The 23,926-nt window shown below is 37.5% G+C and overlaps 1 protein-coding gene, 1 long non-coding RNA gene and 1 pseudogene across 3 annotated transcripts; all 3 read left to right on the top strand.

Moving 5' to 3' along the window:
* Window positions 1-23,621, top strand: LOC120072278 (serine/threonine-protein phosphatase BSL3-like). Of its 2 annotated transcripts, XM_039024721.1 has the most exons (22): window positions 5-163; window positions 493-1,105; window positions 2,191-2,251; window positions 2,356-2,434; window positions 2,542-2,621; window positions 2,702-2,796; window positions 3,575-3,674; window positions 4,685-4,754; window positions 5,370-5,471; window positions 5,585-5,666; window positions 15,421-15,600; window positions 16,124-16,397; window positions 16,499-16,736; window positions 16,853-17,023; window positions 17,959-18,197; window positions 19,385-19,469; window positions 19,581-19,679; window positions 19,754-19,953; window positions 20,043-20,118; window positions 22,533-22,668; window positions 22,738-22,877; window positions 22,958-23,621. In XM_039024721.1, exons 2-22 carry the CDS (start codon window positions 676-678, stop codon window positions 23,039-23,041), a joined length of 3,021 nt encoding a protein of 1,006 aa, XP_038880649.1. In that variant the 5' UTR covers window positions 5-163; window positions 493-675; the 3' UTR covers window positions 23,042-23,621. The 2 variants fall into 2 exon arrangements, with proteins under 2 accessions (XP_038880647.1, XP_038880649.1); XM_039024719.1 differs by having other exon boundaries at window positions 1-1,105.
* Window positions 1,834-1,972, top strand: LOC120072390 (annotated as a pseudogene).
* Window positions 5,676-6,467, top strand: LOC120072279. Its single transcript, XR_005480403.1, has 2 exons — window positions 5,676-5,829; window positions 5,915-6,467. It is a non-coding gene; the product is annotated as an uncharacterized LOC120072279 (long non-coding RNA).
* Window positions 23,622-23,926: the final 305 nt, after the last annotated feature.

Genomic DNA, 23,926 nt, shown 5'->3' with positions numbered 1-23,926 from the left:
AAGAAGGAGGTGAAATTTTCGGTTTAAACAAAAAAAAAAAAGAAAACGAAAAAGAAAAAAACACAAAGGCCTTGGACCAAGGTCCTCCATTTCCCATCCTCCTTCTTCTCTCCGCCGCCGCCATCACCACCGCCGCCGCCGCCGTTCCTTCCTCCTCCTCACGGTAATTCCTCACCTTCTTACAATCTCAATTCTATCCTAAAGTCATACCAATTCGTCCATAGAAGACGTGTTTTTCTTGTTATGTACATTTTTCCGATACCGGTAAAATTTTGACAGAATTTGGGCTTTATTGGGAGAGAGAAAACTTCGTATTCGTTTCTCATCTCTCTCTCTCTCTCACTTTTGTATTGTACGTATGTCTTTGAGGGGGCCTCTGAGATTGTCATCGGAATTTTGATTCTTCTTCTTTTTTCTTTTGAGCTTCCTCACGTGGGGGGAATTACGGGCGAAGAGGTAGAGGGGGTTACGGGGATTGTTTTTATATTGCAGTGCTCGTTTTGGGATTGATTGAAACAGAGGATTCGAGTTCTAGGGTTCCGGCGATGGGAGTTGGTTGACGTTATGTGGATGGATGATTTGGTTAGGAATTTCAATGTCGATGGAGATTGGTTTTTGTTGTGAATTCTAGTTCGGATCTCTTCGGGTAGGGGTTGAATCAAAGTGTTGAGGGAAATGGAAGTCGATTCGTCTATGTTGTCGGAGGTCGATCACGATCTGGCTCAGGACCAGAGCACAGCGTCGCCGCCTGCGGAAATGGAAGGAGACCAGGATGGGGAGCACACTCCTGGGGGAAATGGATCTCCAATTGAATCGCCTGCCACATCCCAACAGCAGCAGTCGTCTACGCCGCAGGTTCAGCAAATCCCAGTTGTCGGGCCGAGACATGCGCCAACGTACTCGGTGGTGAATGCTTTAATGGATAAGAAGGAAGATGGCCCAGGGCCGCGCTGCGGTCATACGTTGACTGCGGTGTCGGCTGTTGGTGAGGATGGGACTCCGGGATACTCAGGGCCGAGGCTTATCTTGTTTGGCGGTGCCACTGCTCTCGAGGGCAATTCTGCAGCTGCAGGAACTCCTACGTCCGCTGGAAATGCTGGCATCCGTATGTCTCTCTTTTCATTTACTTTTTGGTTGCTCCTCCCCCTTTTTGAGTTGCTGCCTGAAGCTTACTGCTTTTTTGCTGGAATTTCTTGGTGGTAATACCATCTGAAAACTGTACATGGACTTTGCACGCAGCCTTTTGGGTTTCTTTTCAATTTGCATTCTATATGTTCGTCTGCTTGCAATTTGATCGACTTACTTCTTTGCTTTTTGCTTATATAAATACTGAACTAAAGGTTGAGCAATTTTCCAGTTCTATACCATGTGTTGATTATTTAGTGTTATCAACTGACATTGGGGCACGATGTGGATGATATCTTCAATTTGAAGATCCCATGAAACATTTGACGCAAAATATATGAGAGCATCTGCCTCAGTCACTCAATTTTGATTGTGTGGCTAGGAACTGTTACGATTTGTAATGGTTCTTTTGCTGAGGTGTAGGATAGATTTCTTATTCTCTCCTTGTAGGTGCTTGGGACCAGTATAATATATTGCTCTTAATCAGTTTGGGCTTTGAATCCCTTTTGCTTTTGGTATCAACAGAAATATCACGATTTTTTGCAGATTAATTGATGTTTATTCAGGTCTCACCATCTGTCTATTGTTTATAATATTGAGGTTTTTACCCTATGTGTATGACGTTTATTCTGCATGCTTACTAGCCTCTCTGAAATTTAATGTTTCAAGTAATCAGGTCGCTTACTCTTATACTTTTGTTCTAGTATGGAGATAATTTCGGAGAGATGGTTGGCATCTCCCCTGACAGGGTCGGGAACAGCCTTTGGGCTTTCCTGTTAACACATATGATCGAGGCTTGTGTTGAGTGCAGGGAACATGAAAATCAACCTGTAGATAGGGTTTTTTTGTTTGTTTTTTTTCTGTGTTATTTTTTATATTATTATTATTTTTATAATTTGATTTGAATTGCTGAACCAAAGAGTCATCATTAATTGATACCTTAATTTTGTCTGTAAATTTACTCTTAAGGATTTATGCGGTTCTAGAGTGATAATCTTTAATAGCGTTTCTCTTTTATTTTGTTTTACATCTATACTTGACAATTTTGTGTCACTAATTGAGCAGGATTAGCTGGTGCAACTGCTGATGTGCATTGTTACGATGTTTTAACAAATAAATGGACCAGGTAAACTTTGGAGAATGCTACTTCCTAACCAACTCATTTTCTTTTTACTTCTCAACGAATTACTTTAATCAATGTTATTTTTTTTTCCTCAAATTTGTTTTTAGGGTTACTCCACTTGGAGAACCACCCACCCCAAGGGCCGCTCATGTAGCAACTGCTGTGGGAACAATGGTAGTAATTCAGGTATCTTGCTGTCAATAATCCCACTTAAATTCTCACACATACAGAATCACATTTTAGTTTCTATGATCAATATTATAATTTATTTAGGCCCCTTTATTTCAATGTAGGGTGGAATTGGTCCCGCTGGTTTATCTTCTGAGGATCTTCATGTTCTTGACCTCACACAACAACGTCCCAGATGGCATAGGTTAGAATTTTGGAGATGTTCTTGCTTGTTGTTTGATTTTTATGTTTTATGTTAATAATAGATAATTCCAAATCCTGTAGGGTTGTTGTGCAAGGTCCTGGCCCAGGACCACGTTATGGACATGTAATGGCTTTGGTGGGGCAAAGATACCTCATGGTAGTTGGCGGCAATGATGGCAAGTCACTTTGTTTCATTTTAAATGAATGTAGTCAACAAGAATTAATTACCTCAGGAGTCCTTTGGCATGCTTGATTTTTTGTAGTGTTGTGGGGTGGCAACTGCTAAACTCTTAAAAAGAAAACTATACCAAGAACCTGCATAATGTTTGATTTGTTCTAATCTTTCCTCTCATTTTACTTGTTTGCTTTAAACATTGTGTCTACGCCTTCCTGAGCAAATTGTGTCTATGCCTTTCTGAGCAAATTGTATCTATTCCAACAGCATCTTTTGAGACCAACATCTTTCTATCTTCCTATCTCGTTATTTGAACACCCTCAAGTCCATTGTAAAAGCTTAGAAAATTCACTTATTTCCCAATCTCTGAGATTTCTTCACATGAGTTATGATAACTTCCATGATTTAGAATCTTCCTGCTAAGCTTACAAAATTGAAACATTATTCTTCCCAGATCTTATAAAAAGCTTTGTAAATATTAGGGCCAGATTTTCCGCCCATATCTCTATAATTCCAAAAGGGTGTATTCTTGCCTTTGCCTACCCTAATTGAAAACAATCTGTCAAAGGTTTCTTTAAGCTTTATAATGTTCCACCAAAAGTTTCTTGGACAATCTGTTTTCACTTTTCACTTAGTAAACCACCCAAAAATCTTCTTTCCATATATGTCATAACCACTGCTAATGCCATAATTCACTTGGTTCATTTGGTTACCTCCTTAAAAAATCAGTTATTTTGTTCTAGAAGGATCTTGTTTAACTATTTGAGTGCACTACTCAGGAAAACGGCCGCTGACTGATGTATGGGCGCTGGATACAGCAGCCAAGCCTTATGAATGGCGCAAGTTAGAACCTGAAGGCGAGGGTCCACCTCCTTGCATGTAAGTTTCCCCATTCTCTTCTCTCTCTCTCTCTCTCTCTCTCTCTTTCTTTTTGTTAAGAAATAGTTCTTTGAAGTATGAAATTTACAAAAGAGTGGGAAGGATTCCTCAATCCTAAGGAGTTACTATGAATTTCTCAATTTGAGCTTAACTCAATTGGTTAATACATATATCCTTTGACCAAAGAGATAAGATGTTCAAATTTCCAATTTCCACCGACATGTTGAACTTAAAATAAACTTCTCTGTCTCTCACTAAAGATAGGATTTCATGTTTCCCTTTGGGCTTCGGTTTCGAAGCCTTTTGTAATTGCCCTCTAGACAACATTTACCTAGTTGGAATCCCTTTCTTTAGTGGGGTCTTTGCGGGCTTAATTTTTTGTATGCCCTTGTATTCTTTCATTTTTTTCTCAATGAAAGTTATTTCTATAAAAAACGAGAATCTCATTTGTACTTGTATGCATATCTACCTATAATTGTTTGTGACACAAGTTGTATCAGAGTTGGTATAAAGAAAAGAAAAGGAAACAATGAAGCTCTGAAAAATTTGCAAATCTTTCAAAACCAAGGCCTTGAAGAAAAGGGTTGAGTTTGGTGACGGTGAAATACCTAGTAAAATAAATAATAATAATTAAAAAATTGGGGTTGAGATTGGGATTTGGATAAGGTATGTTTGGTTTAGACAATTTCAAATGGGGTTCTGTGAAACTATGTAAAAATAAGTGCGAGATAGAGTCTAAGGTCATTAATGGTTGGGTCTAATTAGAATATGTGAGGGTGAAAATGTAATCTGTAGTTGGAGGCTTTATCTTATAGCTTAGGCTGGCTTGTGCAAGTTTCCGTTTCTTTTACTTTTTATTTTGAGGTTATGCTTGGGCCATGGATTTAATTTTGATAATTTTATTGCTGGAAATTATGAAATTCCTTTTACTATTTACCATTTGGCACTGTATGCTTTTCCGTGGATGTTACCAGATTTATCCTTAATCTAGGTTTTTATACGTTAATTAGGTATGCAACTGCAAGTGCCCGCTCCGATGGTCTTCTTCTGCTATGTGGAGGAAGGGATGCCAACAGTGTGGTGAGTTAAAAAATTGTCAATCCTTCTATAGTATTTATTATTTGTGGATGGCTGCTTCCATATCTTTTTGCAGATTGATGTCAAACATTATAGGATGCTGTTTCCTGAAATCTCTTGTATCTTTTCATATCATTTATTTTCTTGTTAAAAAAAAATCATGCATGCTTGTTCATGAGTCTCTGACACGTCTTTTGTGCTTAATAGTGTTCAGCATGTGTCCAAAAAAATATTCAACTTGTATACAATGTTTGAGGCGTATCCAACAAATCTTAGCATCTTCTTTGCGTGTTGAGCATGGAGATATTCTCTAAATTAAAGTATCTGTACTCAAGTACATAGCTTGGTGGCTGGTGCAAATAGCGTCCATTTATTCCATTTTATTCTATATCATTTTTGTTGATATATGCCAACTCAAACAGAGAAGAGAAAGAGGGTGGGATGCAACAACATAGGATTGCAGTAATTCAATTGTTTACTATTTTTTCTTAGGTTTTATGCTGTCATGAGTGTTCCATGTGTTATATTTATAATTTTGGAGTACGCTACGTATGTTGCTTTATATATGTTAATTTAGTATTTTACTTTTTTATGCTGTCCATTTCTAATTTTTTTTAGCCACTGGCAAGTGCCTATGGGCTAGCGAAACACAGAGATGGCCGTTGGGAATGGGCAATTGCTCCTGGTGTCTCACCATCTGCTAGATACCAACACGCTGCTGTAAGATTTGTTTCGTCTTTTCTTATTTATTTATTTATGTATTTATTTTTATTTTGGCCTCTCTATAACCGTACACCATGGAAAGTCTGGACAGACGTTTGTAATTCTTTCAGGTCTTTGTAAATGCACGACTCCATGTTTCTGGAGGGGCACTTGGTGGGGGGCGCATGGTGGAAGATTCATCAAGTATTGCAGGTTCTGGATTTTAGTATTTTAGTAGTTTCCCCACTTATGTTGCGATGTTGTATTATATATATATATATATATATTGATAGAAACAATTGCTTTCATTGAGAAAAAATGAAAGCATGCCCAAGCCCAAAGGAACAAATCCCACTCAAGAAAGGTTTCCAACGAAGTAAGATATTGACCAGTGAATAATTACAAAAAGAAACAATTTTTTCATTGATATATATATTAACAAGAAACATACTTTTCAATAGGAAGAAAATTGTATGGAGATACAATCTCCCAAAGGGAGAGAAGAAAAACAAAAAGAGAATCAATAAAAGCAAAAACTGGAACCCGGAGGAGCTTGAAACACAGACCAATAAATAAAACAGCTGCAACAAAGAGAGGACTAAAAGGAAGAAATTGAAGAGCGCTAAAAGTAACCCAAACTAAAATAGTCTGCAACCCAGAAGAGGCACTAAACCAGCTGGAAGAATAAAGCTTTCAAATCAAGTTGGTTGTTGTCGCACAACTCACAGATGCGGACTTGGGATGTGGGATGTTGATTCAAGTTCTTTTGAGTTAAATTATCATGGGTGGCTGGTGATCAAAGGAACAAAGATATATGTATAGATGTGTTTGAGGTCATGGGTTCGCTAAATCTTGAGTATCTTTTGAGTTTTGGCTAATTTCACTAATTTAGTATTATTTGAGACTGATTCAAGTTCTTTTGGGTCAAACTATTCTGGGTGGGGTGGTGGTAAATTGTGAAGTCAGGCCAAGATTGCTTGAACACCTTTGGTTATAGAAAAAAAAATTTGTGAACTAGGTTTGAATCTATTTTTTTTTTTTTCTTTTTAAATAAGAAAAAGTTTCATTGATGTATAAGATTACAAGCAAAAAGGGGGAAGAGGGCCTTGGTCAAATAAGTTACAAAAGATGTCTTCTGTTGGACTAAAGAGGAACAAAACTATAAGATTGAATGAGGAGACAATATACACCTAGAAAAAGCTAAGTATTATTGTCGAAAAGTCTATCATATGACTGCCCCTTGCCCATGAAAAGCCTGTGATTTTGTTCCTTTCAAACAACCAAAAAGAAAGCTCTAACCAAGCTCGACCAACTAAGATGCTTTTGCTTCTTGAGTCCATTTAGTAAAAGAAAAAGTTAATGCACTCACAAGCTCTAACCAACTAGGTATGAATTTATGATTACATCAAAATGTGTTCTTGACTCCCTTCTGTTTGAGTCCCCTTTCATATGTTGAGTGACCTGATGAAAAGTTTTTCTTTGTGGGCTAGTCTTCAATTTTGAAAGTAATTTGGGATGTTATGGTGGTGTATTCAAGCTGCAATGGATGCAAGGAAATGTCAGGACTGTTGAGTACCAAATCAAATTCTAAATGGCGTTACAATTTTATTATTGTTATTTTTACTCCGAAATGGTGTTGGTGAAATCCAGTCAACTACTGTTTTTTTAAAGAGGGTAAAGAAACCCCATTCCAAAGGAGTTACAAAAAATTTATCTAACTGGACAAATGAGAATCGAACCTATAAGAAGAGAGAAGCTTAGACTATTTACACCAAGAACTCACAATGAAAATAACATGATCAAAGAAAATATCAGAAGGCTTTGTTTTATTGTTGAAGACATGACTATTTCGCTCAATCCAGACAGACCCAAAAAAACCTCTGATGAGGTGCAAGTGCAACCATAAGAGTTTCTTCCTTCCTTCCTTAGAAAGGACAATCCTCAAGAATATGACCATATGAGACAATAAGCAAGGGATGATGATAGGTAATACTATAAACCATGAAAATAGAGAGGATGTGGCTCCAAAATCTGCTTGAAAAAGGCCAGAGGATAAAAGGATGATTTTGGGTCTTGCTGTCCATCTTGCATGGAGAGCGCCAACTGGGGGATAAGGCCATAGTTGGTATAGGACTTAGGACCCTTTCATTTTTCTGAATTTCCCTGTGACCAAGCTTTGGCAAAAAAGAACTTTATCTTCTTAGGGAAATGGTCAGTCCATACGGTTTTGGAAGGACTCATGGCTGGTTGTGAGCACACACTGTTTCCGTCTTCGTGCAGAAATTTGGTGGAAAAAATTCCAGATGGCTCAAGTTTCTGTTTTCATGAATTTTTTGTTTGTTGAGGCTGGAAATTAGATGAAAAATGGGATAGAGCAGCCCTCTCAAGGATCTTCACCTTGTTGAGATTCCTTCCAAAAGATTAAGATCCCAACACTCCCCCTCCTTCCATAACTCAGAGACTGACTTTTCTCTGAGAATTTGGGAAGGACGTGCATATATAGTATTCTTTAGATATTTGGCAGTTTGTCTTTGATTCAACTGTCAAACATAAATGGCCTCCTCAAACGGATTAATTAACGGTTTAGTTGGTTTGGTTTGGAGGTTTGCTTTTAGTGTGGGCCTAGGGAATGGGCTGCTGGGCTAATGCTTAATGGTGGGAGGGATTGGGATATGTAAATAAAAATGATGCAAACTCGTAGGTGGAATTCATTGGGTTGAGAATATTGGCCTGAATTTAAAGCCAATTTGAACACTAACATCCCCCCAGTTTGCCTCCCGTCTTTTCCCAGTTTGTCTGTTGTGTGGTTGGAGAGGGTAAGCGTATTTCTGGGTAGATTAGTGGTAGGGAATAGTCCCCTTTGTTTTGCGTTCCCCGTCTTTATCATCTTTCTTCCTTTGAAATCTTTTTTTTTTTTTTTTTTTCCTTCTTGTTAGGGGAACTCGGTGCCTTTTTCTTTTGGGTTTAGTTGCTCTTTTAACTGATAGGTGAGAGACTGATGCCATTTTTATGTTGTCGTTCGTGGGAGAGTTTAGCTTTAAGGGTGGAAGATGGGACGTGCACATTTAGAATCTTGGCCCTTTGGAGGGTCTCTCGTAACTCCTTTTTTCATTGTCTGCTGGACCTTCTCTAGTTAGGGAGTCTGTTTTCTTTGCCCTTTGGAGGATTTAGATTCATAAGAAAGTGAGGTTCTTTATTTGGCAAGTTTCACATGAACGTGTGAACACCTTGGATTGACTATTGAGGAGGAAGCTATTGTTATGGGGTCAGTTTTGTTGTATTCTCTGTAGGAAGGTGAAGGAAGACCTGGAACACATCCTTTTCTCGATACGAGTTTGTGCTCTTAGTGTGGAATTTGTTCTTCTAGATTCTTGGCTTTGCATATGTCTGGCAAAGGAATATCAGTGATGATCGAGGAGATCTTCCTCTATCTACCCTTTCGTGAATACTAGAAGTTGAAAAGCTTCCTCTTTTCAGATTCAATTAAGAATGCTCAATGTATTGATAATTCTTCAACCTTTCCTCTTCACCATTCTCGGATTTGTAAAGACTTGAAGAGTTATCCTATCCAGCCACTTTTAAGGAAGCAAATTTTAAGGAGGGTGAAGGGTCTAAGGCTTATATCGATTCGTTTGCAACTTGAACAAGGCTTATAGTAGCTCTTCCTTTGCTTTATTCTTGCAAAGGAGCTTCCTTTCTTTCAACTGAGATTGTAGGAGATAATGCTGATTTGATAGAATTTGGGTGTACTCTAGCTCAAGTGCCAACTTTAGCTTCGTTAAAGTTAGTTCACAATTCTTTGAAGCCTCTTTATCCCTCCCAGAAGTTTAAGCTATCAGGTTTCTCTTTTCCTAAGTCAAAAACCCAGTTTATTTGGGGTATTCCTTGTTCTTCTCCAGAAAGTCCATTAATTCACCATGATTCAGATGATGACTTAGTTGTTAGCGTGAGTAGTGAAGAGTTCAATACTTTTGATGTAGCCCGAGGATGAGATTTTAGTTTATGATGAACATTACAGTGAAGCCCTTGTAAATTTGTTTCAAAAGAATGAAGAGAGAAAGGACATATCTGTATGTCTCTATCCTTTATCTCTTTCTGAAATACCATCCCATCTTTCCTCCATTGTCGAAGTTTGTGGTTTGTAATTTTGTAAAGCTTGGCATTATTCGGTTTAGTTTGCCTTTTGAAGTATCTAGTATGATTTGTATTTTGTGGAATATTTGAGACCTTGGGATGTTAATCTTGTGTGATGACTGGAATTTTGTTTGAGGCCTTCCTTTTCAGAATTTTGTGGCCTGATTATTGGGGTAGCCTTTGGATGGGCCAGTGTATCTTGGTAGTGAAGTTGTCTCTCTGTTTGCTTATATGGTTGGACCCGAGAACTAGAATATCAAGGAATTTTTCTTTAGAGCTTTTGTTTGCATAAACTACTTCAAGTTTCTCTCTTTAAATAGATTGCTGATAGTTGAAGAAAGAATGTTTTTTTCTTCTTTTTTCAGATTTTAGGGTGGTTGTTACCAAGTTGTCAAAGTTGGAGGATGGGTTTTCTTGGTTTTTGTTTGCCCCCTCTCTCCAAGTTCTTGGTTGCCTCTATCTAATTAGAGAAGTCTGTTTTTAAGGCATTGTGGTTCTCCAATTGCATTAGTTGGCTTGATCTCCTCATTTGGCTTTGGTTTTATGGATTGTTGGTTATATTATCAGTTTTGTCGAAGTTGAAGCTGGCTTCCTCTCTCTTGGATTATCTCCTAATAGTTGTCCCCATCACATGGTTTCTTGTTCTCATAGTTTCAGATACAATGGTTTTTGGAGTTTTGTTCAAAGAGTCAAATTGTTCCGTTATGAGTTGTATTTGATTGCATTTGCTTTACTTATTTGGTCATAATTGCTTTATTTTGCTTTTTTGAGCATTACATTAGTCTCTTTTCATTTCATCAATAGAGTCTTGTTCCCTTTTCAAAAAAGTGGTAAGGCCAATAGGCTTGTAATCTCCAACTTTTATAGCATTAAATTTCTTTGGTAAAGAAAAATATGTTTCATTCATGTTTGCATCAATAATTCCGTTAAAAAATTCTTGGAACACCCTCATTACGTTGGGTCTAGGGATTTTTCAAGACTTTGTAAACAATTCTGCAGCTAATCCATTTGGCCCAGAGGATTTGTTGGAGCCCATTGCTTTTACTGCCAGCGAAACTTCATTTTCTGTGAAAGGTGCTTCAAGGGAGCTGTGCTGATAAATCCTAATAGGGTCCCATTCAATCGGCTGTGGAAGGAATCTCCTACCAAGTTTTGTTATAAGAAATGTCTCGTACAAAGAAATCAATTCAAGGTGTCTTGCAGAAAGAAATAATTTCTGTCTCTATCTCACTGTTTTGTAGCAAACTCACATTTCTTGCATTGAGAAATTGTGATAAATAGTAGTGTTTTCATCCCCTTCAAGGAACCATTCAGTTTTGCATTTTTGTCTCCATCAAATTTAAGTAATGCTACCTTTCTTGCAAAGATCAGTGGGTGGGAGATACCCCTATGCTCCTTGTTTGCTCGTCTTTAACATCTTTCTTCCCTTAGAAATCGCTTGGTGTTTGACTTTTTAGAATGGTGGGGAGCTTTTGTTCTTTTCCGTTTGGGTTTTTCCATTCTTTATTGAATAGAGAAGTGACAAATGCGAGCTATCTCGTCTTTGCTTGGGAGGTACTCCTTTAGGTTGGGGAGAGATTGGAGAGTGTGGAGTCCCAATCCTTTGGATGGATCTTGAGGTTTGATGAACCCTTCTCTTGTACTTGAGTTTGTCTTTTCTGTTCTTCGGAGGATCAAGATCTCGAGGAAAGTAAGGTATTTTACTTGGCAAGAATTACATAGTTCCTGTAACACGTTGGATCGGCTTGCCAGGAAGTTGTATTCTCTTGTTGGTCCTTTTTGTTGTATTATCGATTGGAAGACGTAGGAAGACTTGGACCATATTCTTTGGGGATGTGAGTTCATAAGTTTCGTCTGGGGTTTCTTCTTTCAGGCCTTTGGTTTTACATTTGCTTGGCATAAGGACACCATGTTATGATTAAGGAGTTGTTCCTTCTCCATTAACCCTTCCATGAGTGGGGTTGTTTTTTGTGGTTTGTCGAGGTGTCCTAGTTTATGGATTCTTTGGGAGGAGCGAAATGTTAGTGTGTTTGAAGGGTGGAAAGAAATCCTAGTGATGTGTGGTCCTTGTTAGATTCTATGTTTTCCTCTAGGCTTCGATTTCAAAGACCTTTTATAACTATTCTATAAGAACTATCTTATATAGTTGACATTTCTTTAACGAGGTTCCTTTGTTTGTGGGCTTAGTTTTTTGTATGTCTTTGTATTCTCCCATTTTTTCACAATGAAATTTGTTGTTTTCATTAAAAAAAAAAAAAAAAAGACTATGGAATAGTTCATTGTAGAGATGCATTCCATGATCCACTTCCTCCATAGGCTTCCAAAACCTTTAATCATAAGAAACATGTCAAGGAAATATGTCAACAATGTTGAAAGCTTCCTCAATGTCTAACTTGACAACTGTGCCCCTCGTTTCCTTCCTCTTCCATTCATTTATGTGCTCGTTTGCAATTAATGAGGCATCAATGATTTGTTGACCCTCCACGATGATTTGTTTCATGTTTTTGGCTTCTTCTTATTATTAGTTTTAGTTCTCTTTTTGTGGATGTGATGAGGGCGCTAAGGGGGTGTTAACCTAGTTGAGATGCCCGGGTGCGCTTGCTGATCCTTTAGCCTTTGCTTTTGCTCATTGTATAATTCCTCTTGTACTTTGGGCTTTAGCTCACTATTATCTTAATATAATGAATCATTTCCTTTTCAAAAAAAAGTTTTTGAAATAATAGATGGAAGGACCCACATTCAGAAAGGGCTCTAACAAGAATTTTGTACAATCCGGTGGTGAGGGTCATTGGCCTAAAATCTCCAACTCTTTGTACGTTGGTCCAAAAGGGAGCGGATTTGTAGAACATGCTATCTATTATTATCACATATCGCACGATCAGCCGACCTCTATAAAGTTCAGTCACATGTCCAATCTTTATCGAAAAAATATTGTGTTTTCAAAGTGCAAGGCGCACTTTAAGACGGCAAAAAGGCGTTGCTTGATTGAAGTGAGGTGCACCTAATGAAATGATAAATAATATTATTATAGATAAGAAAATACTTAGGATTAGAAAGAAATTAACTAATACTTAGGATTAGGAAGAAATTAACTCAATTTCTCTATATTCAGAAAATTGCTGGTGGTTTTTTTTCCAATTATTCAATTTCGTTGGGGTGTTTGGAGATAGTTTTAGAGGTAATGTACTTCAACTTCTTTTGGGTCCCTCCCTCAGAAAGAGGCCACGATTGCTATGGATCAATATGGTCAAGGCCATTCTAGCTGACCTTTGGTTCGAAAGGAATCAGAGAATTTTCCACGATAATGAAACTTGTTGGAGGGCTCGTTTTGACTCAACTCAAAGAAACGCTTCAGCTTGGTGCTCTTTAAATAGTGACTTTGAAGACTTCTCTATACAAGACTTAAATTTGAATTGGCAGGCCTTCATCTTCCCCGCTTTTTAGGCTTGTTGTCTAAGTTTTAATTTTGGTTTATTGCTTTTATCATTTTTCCTGTTTTTACTTGGACGTTGTACCGTTGTATGGACATGATGAGGGCGCTAATGGGGTGTCAACCTAGTTGAGATGCATGGGTGCGCATCCTAATCCTTTCTCTCAGTTGTACCTTGTAGTTCTCATTTGGTTTTTCTTCATGCTCCTTGTATAATTCTCTTGTACTTTGAGCATTAGTCTCTTTTTTATTTCATTATAATAAAGAGGCTCGTTTCCGTTAAAAAAAAAAGGAAGAAATTAACTCAATTAGTGTTGAAGAAGAAAAATGATAATTGAAAAAAAATAGAAATATAAGTAGAAATGCTTTTTAAATAGGTAAAAATATAGTGCTCTGAGTAGTCTTTATTAGAGTGGACAGATTGCTATCGGGTAGTTCGGCTAGCATGCATCTAGCATTTGTTTATTCTTGCCCGCCACTACGTTAATGTTGGTATCCAACCGTTCAATTCGTCTAGGAATGTATGAAAGAAAAGAGAGCTTTTCATGGGCTCTTCTTCTACCCTTCTAAATTTCAACCCTTCTTCCTTTTCTTCTTTTTTGATAAATTGATGAATGGCTGAACAATATTGGACAGATGCATCTTTTCAATTCTGTTTTTACGCCTTTGACCAATCTTCTTTTTCTTCCATTCTTGTTCCTTTCTTTGATTTTTCCTTAAATCTACCTTTACAGACTTTGATACTTCTTCTTAATCAAAAAATTGAAGAAGAAAATTAAAAAAGAAAAAGGGAAAACAATTAATAATTGAAGAAGGTGAGCGCGTGGGTCGCCTTGAACATCAAAGGTGCAAAAGGCGAGCGCCTTCTTAAAGGTACTCGCCTTGGGTACTTGCAAGGCGTTAAGGCCTCGCCTTGCTTTGCCTCTTGCCTTAGTCGAGCGCCCGGGTGCATCTCAACAACCCAAGCTTTACTATGGCGTATGTGGCAATCAAGTTCGATAGATAGTTAACAAAGTCTTGCCTTATTTGAGGCCTTTATTATAGCTTTTGGGCACAGTGGTTTAAAAAGCCCTCGTGGGCGTGCGGGTGCATCAAGTCGCACCTAGACTCAAGGCGCAAGTTTGGCGTCTCACCTTGAAAAGGCCTTTTGTGAAGCCCCAAGGCTCAAACTTCTGGGTCTTGGGGTTTTTTCATTATTTTTAAAAATAGTAATAATTACGGGGGTTCCTTCTTTATTAACTAAAAAAATCAAAATTTACTAAGCTTAAAAATCAAAACTTTTTTGGGTTTAGGAGTTTCTTTTCATTTCCACTTCAACTATACTTTCTCTTCTGTAGTATTTATATATATAGTGCGCCTCAGAAAAATTCTGCGCTTTTTTTTTGCGCATTGCGCTTAGCCCCAAAATATTATTGCGCTTTATTGCGCCTTGAGCTTCAGCTTGGGCATTAGTTGATAATATTGAAAAATTGGAAAAACCAGGTCATCCTCTCAGTATGTTTGCATAGGATGCAACCTTTGCGTTTAACTCGGTTGAAACAAATCCAAATTAATGTGATATCTACTTTACACTTGCTGCTTAGTTTTTTTCCTTTTGATATATTCTCTTCAGCCAAAAGTTTGATCCTAAAAAAAAAAAGAATATCTAAGATAATCCTTTCTTAAGAGGAATAGACAGTACAACAGACTGCACTAAGGAGAGAAACATTGTTGGGGTAAAAAGGAATTTTACAAACAAGTTGTGGTATGACTAGATCAACAATTTAAAAGTTGTTTCTGATATGCTTTGCTATAAACTCATTTGAAGCTTCAGCAGCAGTTCTTATCTTTAAAATTGGTTGGTACTTTACTAGCAGATGTTTGACATCAATACGATCTATATCCTTATGTAGCAACTTTCAGTTTTTCGGCATCAATTTGACTTATATCCCCTAATCTCCCCTTCACAGTAAGGGAAAACTCCGTGGCAGGCCTTTCTCTTACAGTTTTGTGAGGGATATGGCTGGGAGGTACAACAAATTTTTTTAAAGGGGTGGAGAGATTTTGAGAGGAGGTTTGGGAGGTTTTTAGATTTTATTTTGTAATTATCAGCTTGATTTATTGTTTTAGATTGGAATCACTTCTAGTTAGTTGTGGGATTCTTTTTGTGCTTGTCTTTTGTTTGCTTTTGTACGTGCCTTCATATTTCTATTTTCTAAATGGAAGCTCGGTTTCTTACCCAAAGGAAAAAAAACTCATGACTTAGTTTATGTAAAATTCTTGAGACCAGCTACATGTTAAATTATACTTCATGGTTTTACTCTCATTGGAAATATGGCCAATATGGTTGTACCTTTTTGGCTTTTATGTGTTTTATTCTCAACTTACACAATCAAATGCTTACCATATTTCTACTGTTTTTAGTGTTGGATACCGCAGCAGGCATCTGGTGTGATACAAAATCAGTTGTGACAAGTCCTAGGACAGGAAGATACAGTGCAGATGCTGCTGGTGGGGATGCTGCAGTTGAGTTAACAAGGCGTTGTAGGCATGCAGCTGCTGCTGTGGGTGACTTAATCTTTATTTATGGTGGTTTGCGTGGTGGTAAGTAATGAAAGTATCTACATTTTCTGGCTTTGAGATTCCCATTATTAATTTTCCTGTGTTGGTTTACTGCAGCAAATGATAACTTCATTTCTTCTACAACTTATTAGAACTTGAACTTTGTAGGTAGTGGAAGTGTGTTTTAACTTTTAACCAAGTCTCGTGATTTTATCAATGAAAGTCCAAGTTTGTTAATGTTGTGGATTACAGTTTGAAGCAATTTTCATATAGTGCAAGCTTGTAGAACTTAGGTTTCATATGTGTCATGATTGTGCTTGTTCAGCTGGCTTTGGTTGCATGCTCAAGCTGTTACGACATTGTAGATAGACTAAGAGTTAAATCATGCTTTTTAGCGCTTTACCCCCCCTCCCCCTTTTTGTAGCTTACATTGTTGCCTAATCAAATTGGTTATGGAAGCTCTATTTGTTTCTGATGTCAAATTCTGGGTGATGTGATTTTTCAATGCTACTTTTCTGTTGTTTCACAAGCCTGCAGTATAATAACATGTTCTATTATTGTTTAGGGGTGTTGCTTGATGACCTTCTTGTTGCTGAAGATCTAGCGGCTGCTGAAACAACAACTGCAGCTTCACATGCTGCAGCTGCAGCTGCTGCATCCGGCATCCAGTCTGGGCGGCTGTCTGGAAAATATGGATTTAATGATGAAAGGAGTAGACAGGCCATTCATGTTGTAGCTCCTGATGGTGCTGTAGTGCTGGGAAGCCCTGTAGCTCCTCCTGTAAATGGTGACATGTATACTGATATAAGCACTGAAAATGCTCTGCTCCAGGGCCCTCGGTAAAACAAAAGTTTCCTGATTTGAATGTTTTTTTTTTTTTTTTTCTTTTTCAAATACTTGTTTCTTGCATGCTGGACCAATGCATTTGGTCGCTCTTCAGGAGAACGAACAAAGGTGTTGAGTATTTGGTTGAAGCATCAGCTGCAGAAGCTGAGGCTATAAGTGCAACATTGGCTGCTGCCAAGGCCCGACAAGAACAAGACAATGGGGAAGTTGAACTGCCTGACAGAGATCGAGGAGCAGAGGCTACTCCTAGTGGGACACAAAGCCTAATAAAGCCCGACTCAGATGCATTGAATCACATTGCTCCTTCTGGAGTTCGATTGCATCATAGAGCTGTCAGTCTTTGAGTCTTTGATTCGGTTACCCTTTTGAACGTGATCTCAATAACTATGTAACCAAACCTCAATTTTAATTAAACTGGATGGCTGATAATTTGTCCCATTTGTTTCAGGTGGTTATAGCTGCTGAAACTAGTGGGGCTTTAGGTGGTATGGTTAGGCAACTTTCAATTGATCAGTTTGAAAATGAAGGTCGTCGTGTGAGCTATGGTACCCCAGAGAGTGCAACCGCAGCAAGGAAGCTCCTAGATCGACAGATGTCTATTAACAGTGTCCCAAAAAAGGTATTAACAGTGTCTCATATATTAAAATTACGTAACTAGTTAAACCGAGGGGAATTGAAAATCTTCTTATCGATAATGGTGGGGGGTGGGGGTCAAATCTCACCAGATTTGATGCTCCCAATGTTTTGACTGACATTTGATCCAGAATATTCTCTAAGCTCTATAGAGAAAAGAATTTGCAATATTATGCCTATCTAGTGGGTGGAATTGTGAGTGATAAAAGTTGAATAGCCATGCAGTTAGGTTGATGTATATTTTTGTAGATTGTTACATCCTCAGCATAGCAAGTGTTGCTTGTATTGGATGGTCTTAAGTTATTTCTCTTTTCTGCTTCAGCCGGTTTACTGTTCATACTGCTCAATGTTGATTTTGGAATTGTGCCAATTTCATAATTTATGTTTTGCTGTAGATTGTAATTCTTAGTTGAAGATATATGATCTTACAATGATGCTTGACTTCTGTAGTTGTCACCTCCTAAAGTTAATTTCTGACTTCATTTGGTATTGTGTCTGACTGTTTGTTTTGAAGTACTTTTTAATCTTCTGGGATATTTTTGTTTTATCTTTGTACTTGAGAACAATGCTGGTGCAGCAATATGTTTTCTTAGAGTTTCTCATTTTGCTTTAATATTCTGGGATATTTCTCATTTAACTTTTTACTTGAGAATGGTGCTAGCGCAGCAATATTGCCTCTCTCTCTCTTCCTAACATTTAACATGATGCTGACTCCTCCTTTTGACTGGTCTATTTTCTTGTGGGTACTTAGCTACGATTATTTTTTAGTTACTACAATGGGATGGCATTAACATCCAAAACAAAGCCGGTTTCAATGGCACCTTATTTCTTGGAGAAAATTTTTGTTTTGTTTGCTTATAATGTTTTTTCCTTTTTTTCCCCTTATGTAGTTCTTCTCTCTTTTCCCCAAAAATTTATCAGGTCATAGCCCATCTCTTAAAACCTCGTGGATGGAAGCCTCCTGTTCGCCGACAATTCTTTTTAGATTGTAATGAAATAGCTGACCTTTGTGAGAGTGCTGAAAAGATATTTTCATCTGAACCAAGTGTTCTAGAGCTCAAGGCTCCAATCAAGATATTTGGCGATCTACATGGTCAGTTTGGGGATCTCATGCGCCTTTTTGATGAGTATGGTGCACCTTCTACAGCAGGGGACATTGCGTAAGTTTTTGGCTTACATGTACTTTGTAGCATAAAATATGATTACTTCCTTGGGATCACAAACACCTTTTCATTGCTGAGAATATTCATTTTAAACCCATGATATTAGTTGGCCCCTGTTTTTTGTTGGAAGAAAGAGAAATCAGAAATGTGAGAGATAAGGGATAATGATTAAGGGCAGATTGGCCTCGTGCTGCACTCTAGGAGAAGGTTGCTTTCTCTGTGCAAGTTGTGTTTGTGCTGTCGTGCTTCAGTTAGTTAGGTTATTCAGTTAACATTGAAACAGTTACAAATAAAAGGTATTTTGTTACAGTGGGAGCAGGAAACTAGGTTTGAGTTGAACAATTTCAGTGTTGATTTCAGGTAACAAGGGCAGAGTTCTCTCATGGTCTTAGAATTTTGGTTAATAGCCTTAGTTTTTTTCTACTCTATTTCCACATACTTCAAGAAACGCTTCCCTTATGTTTGGGTATAGGCTTAATGGCTGAAAGCCTGAAACTCTTCTATTATGTTTGGCCTAATTCTTTATTGTGGCTCAAAAGGAGCTTGGAAACTCTCTTCCTTCCAAAAGAATGAAGAAGCAGACATAACCTAATGAATTAGACCCAACATAATGGAAGAGTTACAGTGGACAAGAGATGAGATAGATTAGCCCGTCAAAAGGATGAGGCCTAATTGATCATTACAGTAGAGCATAGCCACAAAGGCTCAAATCAAGGTATTAACCTAATGACATCTCTCACTCCCTCAAAACTCTATTATTCCTCTTGAGACAAATCTCCAAACTAAAACGAAGCAAGCCTGCCATGGAAATTTTACTTAAAAACATTTTTTAAAGTTCAAGGACTAAATAGATACAAACTTGATGGTAGGGATTAGACTTGTACTTCAGCCAAAAAATGAGTAAAGAATATAACAATCTCCACTTTTGTGGGTGGGCTCACTAGTGGTTAGGTAATCAACATTTGATAAGAATCATGAAAAGGCTCTCTACTTTAATTGCTTATTAATACAATTTGTTTTTTCTCGAATATTTGAGGCTTCTTGTTATGGTGTTGTAACTGTTAGGTTAGCCTGCAGGATGGTTAACCGTTTCCAATATAAATATTTTGGAGTGAGTGCATTAGTAAGTCCGTTTCTTTATTGTGCTTTATCATACTTCCTAATTTTCCATAACTTCTTATTAGGTACATCGATTATCTTTTCTTGGGAGATTATGTTGATCGGGGCCAACACAGCCTGGAAACCATCACTCTTCTGCTAGCTTTAAAGGTTCTTTTTGAAATACTATATTTGTGTTTATCGTAATTTAATTGTTACTAGAATGTTAATTCAATTTTTTTTTTTTCATGGGAAAATGTACCTATCTTACAAATTTTGCAGGTTGAGTATCCAAATAATGTTCATTTGATTCGTGGGAACCATGAAGCAGCAGATATAAATGCCCTTTTTGGCTTTCGGATTGAGTGTATTGAACGAATGGTATAAAATAGTTGCATCTCATTGCTGTATTTGTGTTGGTTCATTTCAACTCAACTTTACAACTCAATGACCAGGGTGAAAGAGATGGAATTTGGACATGGCATCGGATAAATCGTTTGTTTAACTGGCTCCCATTGGCAGCCTTGATTGAAAAAAAGATTATTTGCATGCATGGTGGTATTGGTCGGTCGATTAACCATGTGGAGCAGATTGAGAGTCTTCAGCGTCCTATAACCATGGAAGCAGGCTCAATAGTACTAATGGACTTGTTGTGGTTAGTGCACATCTTGATGGTCTCCTACTTTTTCATGATAGCCATGTTTGTAACTTGTATTTTTGTATTCATACTTCTATTTTCTTTAGGTCTGACCCCACAGAAAACGACAGTGTCGAAGGATTACGACCAAATGCTAGAGGTCCTGGTTTAGTTACTTTTGGGGTGAGTGGTGTATATTTCATCTCTCTTTTCTTTTTTCCCCTCTATTTATTTTTCTAAATGGATTTTCAGTTCTATCCCAAATAGGATAGGGACTCTATCCAAGATGCTCTCTATTCTCTTATAAGGAAAAAAAAAAAAAAGATAGAAGGAACAAGATTCTATTTCTCTCTATTCAAAAACTCTGTTGTTCATATAGTCCATAATAAAACCAAACTTGTGTACTTTATGCTTGTTAGTTCTCAAACACTGGCAAGTATTTCAGGTAGAGGCAAGGACAATAGTTCTTTTCATTTTTAAAATTTAGGTCATCACCATTCTCGATTTGTGCATGTTGTCCTTACACTGAGTGCTGCACCACTGCAATTAGATATGATTGAAGAAGAAATTGCGTATATTTGAGACTAGCTTACAAGTTAAAACTGTTTCATCTCTAGTCTAAGATATAAAAATGTCTCATATTGGAGTTATTGCTCACTTCAATATGCTCCTCTCGGTGTTGTCTTCTTGTTCTCCCTCTCCTTTCCTAAGATGTTTCTATTACTTCTTCCCAGAAAACTTTGGTTTGGCTTGTCTTGTGCCAACTTGTCCCCGTGTTTTAGGTTGAATTTGATTTTGAATTGATAAAAACTTAGGCAAGAGGATGATAAAAATTATAATCCAAATTTGCATCTTTTATTCTTCCGTGTAAATGGCAACTACATTTTCAACCCCATAGGGGAGGAATTGATACAAGGGCATACAAAAAAACCAAGTCTATAAAAAACAAATGGGTCCTCACTAAAGAAAAGGTGACCAATCAAGCAAGATAGTAGTTGTGGTGTAATTGCAAAAAAACTTAAAAAATGAAGCCCTCAACAAAAAAAAAGAAAAAACATGAAACCTATTAAGCTCCCAAATATTGCTATGCTCCATGTCCATCCCTCTAGACGTTCTATTGTTCCTTTCATCCCAAAGATTCCACGTGATAGCACACTCCCACCAACCACAAGAAACGACCCTTGCAAAAAAGTGGATATAGATGGAACTTCCCAATCATATATGTGGTGCTCCTAGAAGAGGCAAGCATCAGGAAAAATAAGTTCCAAATAGCAAGTGCAAACTCACATCTCCAAAGAATGTGATCCAAGCCTTCCTTTTTCCTTCTGACATAAGAATACTACGAAACAGGCCCACCAGCGAAGGACACCCCTCAAGAGCCGGTCTAACATGTTCACACATCCGTGTAAAACATACCAAATAAAGAACCTCACTTTCTTAGGAATCTAAACTTCTAGAAGGAGAAGACAAACTCACTAGATGGAGGGGGATCCAACAAACAACAAAAAAATGGAGTTATAGGAGAAACCGTCCAAAGGGTCGAGATCCCAAACACACAAATCACTTCTCCCTTGTCTAAAGTTAAACTCTCCCAACAATAACGAGAGAGGTGACATTAGTCGCTTCCCCATTGGTCAAAGAAGAACTAAACCCAAAGGAAAAGGAAAATGAGCCCTGACCAAATCAAGAACAAAATGATTTTTAAAAGAGGAAAAATGATATCAGATATGGGAGGGGAAACAAAGAACAGAGAGGGCTATCCACCATCCATAGATCTTCCCAGAAATACAGCTTATGAATAAGGAAGCACTTCTAATCTATATCTCTAAAGGCGTTTTTCAGATATTGGAGGAAATGACTTCTTTCAAAGTTTCCAACATTATGCCTTTGGCAATGGATTAAGGAGCATTTAGGACTAAAAGTTCTTTTTTGGATGAATAAGGATTATACATTCTTGAAACATTAGCAGAATTCTATACAAAACTGAAGCATATTAATCCATTAAGGTCCAAGTTTTATATTTCTCAGTAAATCTCTACCTAAAAGAATAGTCAATCACCACTTAACAATTTTGATTACCGGGCTTTTATCACTTCAATTTGAACAGTTTTAAGCAATTCTTCTTTGTTAAGGTTGGGAGGAATGCTGGGTAATGTTTGTATGTATTTTCATGAAAAAGTTAATTAGTTGGGAAGGATTTGTGAAAACTTTATTTGAAGTTGAAACCTTCTCATACAAATACTTCAATTTTGGTTATTGGAATCATGCCAATTGTCCAGTTTATCTCGACTTCCTTTCTTCTTCACTTAAAGGCGGTCAGGTGCATAATTTATTTGGTTATTAGATGGTGTGGGTATCTGGTAATGTAATGTACATCAATTAATTTGCTAAATTGGGAAGGAGTGTGGCAGTGTGCAAAGAGCTTTAGAAGCATTACTGAATGGAAAGGCGTGATCTTTAAGCACTGTTCATTTTGTCTCAACCTTGATGTGCTCAGTTTGGAAATCGAAGTTTGGTGATTGCCTTGCTTCAATAATAGAATTTTGGATGTTTTTAGGAATTTGAAATTATTTAATGGATGTCTTGTTTGGCTGCAGCCCGATCGTGTCATGGAATTCTGTAACAATAACGATCTTCAGTTGATAGTACGTGCTCATGAATGTGTAATGGATGGGTTTGAACGTTTTGCTCAGGGACATCTGATTACACTTTTCTCAGCTACCAATTATTGTGGTATGTGTGCTAATTATACTGCTTACACGTCCTACTTGTTATATCTTTAAGACACCTTGTTCTGTACAGGAACTGCAAATAATGCTGGAGCGATATTAGTTTTGGGTAGAGATCTTGTTGTTGTTCCAAAACTCATTCATCCCATACCACCAGCAATATCATCACCAGAGACGTCTCCAGAACGCCATATGGAGGATACATGGATGCAGGTGACTTCTACTTTTCCATGGCTCTTACTCTATTGTCCAGTTGTGTCTGTATTAATTCTATTGGTTTTTATTGAGAACAGGAGCTGAATGCTAATAGGCCACCGACACCTACAAGAGGTCGCCCACAAGTTGCCAATGATCGGGGTTCTCTTGCTTGGATGTAGTTGATGATTTCTCTGTTGAATTACGGGTCGTCTGCAGCCTGGTCCTTCTGATGCTCTCTGTATATAGCACTACTGCCTCATACAGAAATATCCAATTGGATCTTTAACACAAAAATAGCAGATGAAATTCTGATTTTTCAACACAAATGATAGGCCTTACAAGATATTCTCAAAGAACCAAGTTGCTAGCGGTGAGTTAGATTTAGTTTCTTTTCTCTTGTGCTACAAGTTGATGGTGAGTTTTGATCGTCCCCTTGTATATTGAGCCACAAGCAGGTGGAAGTTAGCGATATATAATCGTCCCGCACAGTTCTTTTTCCTTTTCTCTATATATTCTTTAGAATCCTTGGTATGGCCCCCATTGTTATTTTTATTATTATTATTATTATTATTTCTTTTTCATGGGAAATGAAACTTTCCTTCACGGTGAGATGTAATTTCTTAGAAGCTTTGTGGGTGTCCCTGTGGTGTATCATAGAAGTCGATTACTTTCTGTAATTTTTGCTGCTTTGCTTTTGTACATTATAATTGGTGTAAAGTTAAAAGAACAGTTTCTTTGTTTCCATGGATTTTGCTCAAACTCTAATTTCCACAAGTCTCAGCTTTCAATCTTAGTCGTATCACTTGATTTTTTTTTTTTTTTTTTTTTTTTTTTTTTTTTTTTTTTTTGGTTTTGTTTTAAATTTTGATTCAGGTTTGCTACCAAGTTGGCCTTGTTCTTGTTGCTTGGAACTCTAACGATGCTGGGCTGTGTGCGGGTGTTTAAACAGCTAATGGCACATGAGTTGAGGAGTTCGTTTGGTTCTCTTTTCAAAATCAATGCTTGTGTTGGTTAATAGTTTATTTCATGCCTCTTTCTTTTTTTTTTCTCCTCTTTTTTTTTTC

The sequence above is a fragment of the Benincasa hispida genome, chromosome 2 (genome assembly GCF_009727055.1).
Source record: "Benincasa hispida cultivar B227 chromosome 2, ASM972705v1, whole genome shotgun sequence".
NCBI classification, from domain to species: domain Eukaryota; kingdom Viridiplantae; phylum Streptophyta; class Magnoliopsida; order Cucurbitales; family Cucurbitaceae; genus Benincasa; species Benincasa hispida.
This window is presented reverse-complemented; position numbering and strand designations above follow the sequence as displayed.